The sequence below is a fragment of the Gekko japonicus genome, unplaced genomic scaffold (genome assembly GCF_001447785.1).
Source record: "Gekko japonicus isolate JY-2015 unplaced genomic scaffold, Gekko_japonicus_V1.1 scaffold1527, whole genome shotgun sequence".
NCBI classification, from domain to species: Eukaryota; Metazoa; Chordata; class Lepidosauria; order Squamata; family Gekkonidae; genus Gekko; species Gekko japonicus.
Genome location: NW_015161997.1, coordinates 243,971 through 249,642, shown reverse-complemented (window position 1 = coordinate 249,642; position 5,672 = coordinate 243,971). Strand labels below are relative to the sequence as shown.

Here is a 5,672-nt window from a genome sequence, read left to right as displayed (position 1 = left end):
TAAAATTCCTTTTGAAGCTGGAAAATATTACATTGCTGGGGTGGGGGTGGGGGGGAGAGGAAGAGGCCGTGTGCCAGCAGGTATAATACCCTGAAGAAACCTTCTCTGGACAACACCTCTGTGCCCTCACAGGACGGCTCAGTGAGAGGGCTTCTAATGTCCTGTGGGAGGGCTTCTGATGTCCTGGCCCCACTGGTGGACCTCCTGATGGCACCTGGTATTTCTGGCCACTGTGTGATACAGAGTGTAGGACTGGATGGGCCTTTGGCCTGATCCAACATTGGCGTCTCTTATGTTCTTATGTTCTCAGCCTTCCAAGGCCATTTGCGTGGGATTTCCACAAAAGCCAAAACACTTCACATGGAACTTAACATTTACAGAATAATTCCTGCATCCATTGTACAGTCCGCTCTAAGAATTAGTTTAGCGACAAACAGTATTCTAGACTTTTTGGATCCAGGGTTGGTAAGAGTCTGTGCTCCAAGCATATCTGCACCCCAGGGCTGTCAACTGCCGTTTCCCTCCATTTCTAACCAAAATATTTATTTCATCTATACCCTCAACCTTTCTCCCCACTGGGGATTCAGCCTGTCTTACACTGATCTCTTTTATCCTCACAACAACCCTGTGTGGCGGGTTATGCTGTAAGCGTGAGCCCAACCAAGGGACTCCCAGATCCTAGTCCGACACCCTAGGCAGCACACCACAAATATTCGAGGGCTTGCCTTTGCCACACAGCATAACTCTCCAGGGGCCAAGGTCAGCTCTTCCCGTGCCACATGGCACAGTGCCGATGCCCTTTGGGGCAAATTCTGAGAACCAGGGGTCATTTCGTAGAAAAAGAGGTGCAGGAGCTCATTAGCATAACTCATTAGCATAACTTATTTGCATACGCCACACACCCTGACATCACCGAATGTGTGTCAGAAGGCAACACCCACCGCTCAGGCTCCACTGGACTGTTTTGAACCGGGGGGGCCAGGGGGGGCTCTGCAACTTACCTGGCTGCTTCTTGCTCTGACTGAGGGCTGCTGGGAGCAGGGGGTGGGGCTTGTTGCATGTGCCCACCCCCTGGGCTCTTTACTGCCGGAGCTCTGCTCCTGTGCGCTCCTGCAGGAAATGACCCACGCTGAGAAGGCTGTAGAGATTCTAGGCACTTTCCAAGATTCACCCTGAAGCATCTGACAGCCTGCTACCCCATGAGCCTCCAGAGGAGGAACGGTGCTTAACTTGCTTAACTTAGGAACGAGTAGACTTCTGGATGGAATAAGGCACTGCTCAGCCCCGGCAGACCTTGGGTGATGGAAAGGTCCCTCTCCAGAAGAGCCAGTTCCTTCCAGCCCCACTTACCCACCTCTTCTTAACCCTGGCCTAGCTGGCACCTCTGCACACATCTCATCTGCTAAGGGAGACCTGCTGCCTCCCACTGCTATCTGTACCATGACCTATACAGGAAAGGGCTGCCACTCCAAACACACCTTGGGCAGACGTTCAGGGTCTCTGCACCTCAGGGTCTTCATCCGTCAGTCATTTCTGTGAACTCCAGAACAAAGACATCTAAAGCTTTTGGCTCTGAATGGAAAAGGAGGGGCCTCTAAAACCCCAGAATTGTCACCGGGCCAGGCGGGGGGGAGGGGGGAGAGACCACGATCGGTTACACAATATGGAAAGCACACCGAGCTGTTTCCTCCTCCTCGCCAGGGGCCAGAACCAGCAAAACTGGCTGCTGCTTCTTTGGGATGGGGGTGGACTAAGAATGTCACCCAATTAAAGACATCAGCATAAACCATATTTTTAGTTGATTCATGGGTTACCCTTGCACTGAAGTAAATGGCACTTCTGAAGCAACCAGTAGACTCTGTAGGTCGCATACAAATCCTCACGCTAGAAGAGGCATCCCTTGCTGTAAGCAAGAGAAGGGGGAATGCCTCTCCTAAGATGGTACTTGCCATCTGCAGTTTTAAAAAGCATGCTTATATAAGCTATGCAGGTATATGTATTCTCTGTGTGTGTGCGCGCGCGCAGAGACACTTTTAAAAAGGGGCCACCCAATGAGAAGGGAGCACTCCCTGGAGAAGACCCTGATGCTGGGAAAGATTGAAGGTCAAAGAAGACGGGGACGTCAAAGGATGAGATGGTTAGACAGTCTCAAAGATGCAACGAACATGAAATTGAGCCAACTTCAGAGGACGGCGGAAGACAGGGAGGCCTGGTGTGATCTGGTCCATGGGGTCGTGGAAAGTCAGACCTAGTCTTCTCAATTAGTAAATACCTGTAGGACACTTCTTTGAAAGTTTCTAGCCCAGCCATGCCAAAAAACCCAAAACCGTCCCAGAATGATGCTCCACATGGAGCTAATGATCAAATTATGAAAAAGGACGCAGTCCAAGGGTGCCTTCGACTGGAGTGTTCTAAAACACGGGGGGGGGGCAGCAAATCTGAAATGTTCTCCTACATGGTTTTTGGTTTGTTTGTTTTTTAAATCCCCACATGGAGAAAACATTAAGGCAAAGGATATGCTGAAAGTTTATGTGCAACCTATCTACACCCAGGGAGTCTTTGTCAAAATTAAACATGATCTGCTTTCACCTGCATTCTGAAGTGGTACAATTCCAAGAGGATTGCAGCACATCATCCCCCCCCCCGAACACACAGATGAGCCCAAAAGACACTAGAGCGGTTACCAGAGTCCCTTTGCCATTAGATTTGCAGGGGGCCCCCAATGCCCTTCATCACCTCTTGGTTTTTCCCCGAGAAACAGCTTCTGTGTACGGCAAATGAATGAATTCATAGAGCTGTTTGGCACTGCTAGCGTTGCCCAGCAGTTCTGCCAGCTTGTCCTGAGAAAGAGTGATGAGTTCTGCCAGGCTCTTGACACGGTTCATTACGGCCTGGCAGTTTTTGGCGTTCACCCCTGGCATTTTTAGCAAGAAGTCTTGGGGCCCCGGGCTGTATCTGTCTGACTCGGGCAGGCTTTCCGAATCCGCCGTAACAGCCGCAGCGGCCAACGGGTCGGGCTGGGGGCGGTTCTGCTTGAGCTCTTCGAATAGTTCTGCGGTGGCGTATGGGGAAGGGCACCAGAGGAGCCGGAGTCGCGGGAAGTGAAGGGTCAGCAGGACCAGTTTGGAGGTGACGTCGTTGCCGGAGATCTCCTGATGGAGAGACGCCCGTGAGGGGAGGGAGAAGGATTTGCCGGGGTCAAACTCAATGAGGAGCACGGGGCGCTTGTAATAGCGACACATGGAGACGCACTGGCCGTAAAGCCGCCCGTTGTTAAGGGAGCCAATCAGATCGCTGATGCTCTTGCGCTCCACACAAATGTCAGGCGTGAGGATGTAGTCGCCGACTTCCAAGGTCACGGGGTCAATGTCGATGCCCCGGCGATGAATCAGAGACGGAAGCTCACTCCGGAATTCGCGCATGTCCACCACGACACTGTGCTGGACACTCTTCTGGTCCTGGCCACCTGGAAGGAAAAGCAGCGGCTTATTGTGATGCAAACCCCCACAGCTTGTTGTGGGGAAGGTCTGTGGCCCAGAGGCAGGGCAAGGTTTAAATGCAGGGGGTCAATCCCAGGCTTCTCAAGCGTCGGGCATCAGGCATGACCTTTCTTTCCCCCAAACCCTGGAGAGCTGCCACCATTCAGAGCAGATTAAATCGAGTCAGATGGACCTTCATATGACACTGTTGCCCCTCTACCCTCTCGAGAACCCTGTGAGGTAGGCCAGTCTGAAAGGAAGAGCAGCCAAACATCCCCCCGGGTCCTAGTTTTGAACTGTCACTTCTGGCGGCCAGGCTCCCTAGAAGGCAGCTTCTGATGCGGACTGCTCCAGACCAGCGGTTCTCAACCTTTTGTATCTTAAAGGCAAAGGTTTCCCTTGCTCGAAAGCCAGTCGAGCCCGACTCTAGGGTTGCGGTGCTCATCTCCATTTCAAAGCCGAAGAGCCAGCGCTGTCCGAAGACGTCTCCGTGGTCATGTGGCCGGCATGACTAAACACCAAGGCGCACGGAAGGCTGTTCCCTTCCCACCGAAGTGGTCCCTATTTATCTACTTGCAAGTTCTTGCTTTCGAACTGCTAGGTTGGCAGGAGCTGGAACTAGAGACGGGAGCTCACTCCGTCAGTGGCAACTCAGGTCTCGAACTGCTGAACTACTGACCTTCCACAGCCTGCAGTTCAGCGTCTTAACCACTTGAGCCACCGCAGCTCTTACGTCCCATCAATCACTCTGTCAAAGAACCTGGGTTCCACCAAGACAGAAACAAAAAGTCCCCTTTTCCCAAGAAGGACACAACAGTAATTCTGTTGTAATTATCATTTTATGTTACGTTTTAAGCACATAAGAAATTGGAGAAGCTCCGTGGATAATCCCTGGCAGGTCGCAGGAAGGGGCACGTCAAAGACATCTACTGAGAAGCAGAGGGGATGCGGGATTAGGAGAAACACCAAGGGCAGAAGGTGACTACTGGCATGGGCCTTTTGGGCTGGGGACCGCCTGCAGGAGATGGCACGTCACATCTGCAGGGGGATATGGGACTGAGGGACAGCGAAGTCTCAGTAACTGTTACGAAAAACCCGTTCCACCGGTTGAGAACCACTGGCCTAGAAACATCGAGGGCTTCTCCGGCTCCCAACCACCCGCATCGCTCTTCTCTGCCCCGTCTTTCCCCCTTTGGGCTCTTCTCTCTGGCCACCTCCCTCCACAGGGTCCTCCTTTTCCCAGCCCCCACATCACAAACACAGAGGCCTCTGAGAGAACCTAGCCTCTCCCTCCCATCGTGGTCCGCCCGGTCCACACATGTGACTCGCGCTTTGGCCCAGCAGAGGGGCCGAGGGACTGAGCTTCAAAACCAGGACTTCCTGGCTGGAATCCCACCTCTTCCACTACCGTGCTGGTCTTAAGACAACCCACTTGGCTGTAGCTACCTTTGTCGATGTTATCCGTGGCAACTTGGGAACAACGGCCTCAAGACAGATCTGTCTCCTCGCAAACAGTAGCATGCATAGAATCCATTGCGTACGCGGTCTTCCCCTGGTTGGGGAGGTACTGATGTGCGCACCCCCTACACCCGTGCCCGAGACTGGCCTTGGAAAGCAGGGCAGGGCAGGACCAGGCCCACCCACTCCTCCTCGATGGCCCTCTCTCGGCCTGCTCCTCCAAGAGCGAGCTTCCCCAGTGACTTCCTCCCCTTTCGTGGTTTCCCGGTGATACTGTTGCCCTGTCCACTGCCAGCATCGTCCCTGCAGTTGGGGATGTTTGGAGGCAACTGTCTGATCAAGTTCAAGTTCAAAAAACCTTTATTGGCATAAATCATAAGCATACACAGTCACCATTCAGACAATGGATTTGGCACACAGCTTCCTCATTATAAGGCAGTTACAGAACTTGGCAACTGCTTCAATAACCGCTATATTTTGTGAAGCCAATAAACGATACAACCTTCTGTCATCGGCAGAGGTCATTTCGGGGGGGATTGCGGAGGATCGCTGTTCCCCCGGGTGAGGTGCAGGGGACGGGGCACATGACGAAGCCCCGCCCCCTGCTTCTGGCCGCCCCGCGTCCGGCCCTCATTCAGCCAGGAGGAGGCAGGAGAAGAGGGAGGGTAAGTTGCTTCCTCCCTGCCTCACCCCACCCCTGCCTGGGGCCAGGGAGGTCCTTCGCGGGGCTTCCTC

At 53.3% G+C, this 5,672-nt stretch overlaps 1 protein-coding gene across 1 annotated transcript in view; it reads right to left on the bottom strand.

Moving 5' to 3' along the window:
• Positions 1-2,717: 2,717 nt before the first annotated feature.
• ERCC4 (excision repair cross-complementation group 4) overlaps positions 2,718-5,672 on the bottom strand; it is a 35,542-nt gene continuing 32,587 nt past the window's right edge. Inside the window, exon 10 of the mRNA XM_015405426.1 lies at positions 2,718-3,466. Within this exon, the coding sequence (XP_015260912.1) occupies positions 2,733-3,466 (734 nt within the window). The 3' untranslated portion in view covers positions 2,718-2,732. The remainder of the gene's footprint in view (positions 3,467-5,672) is intronic.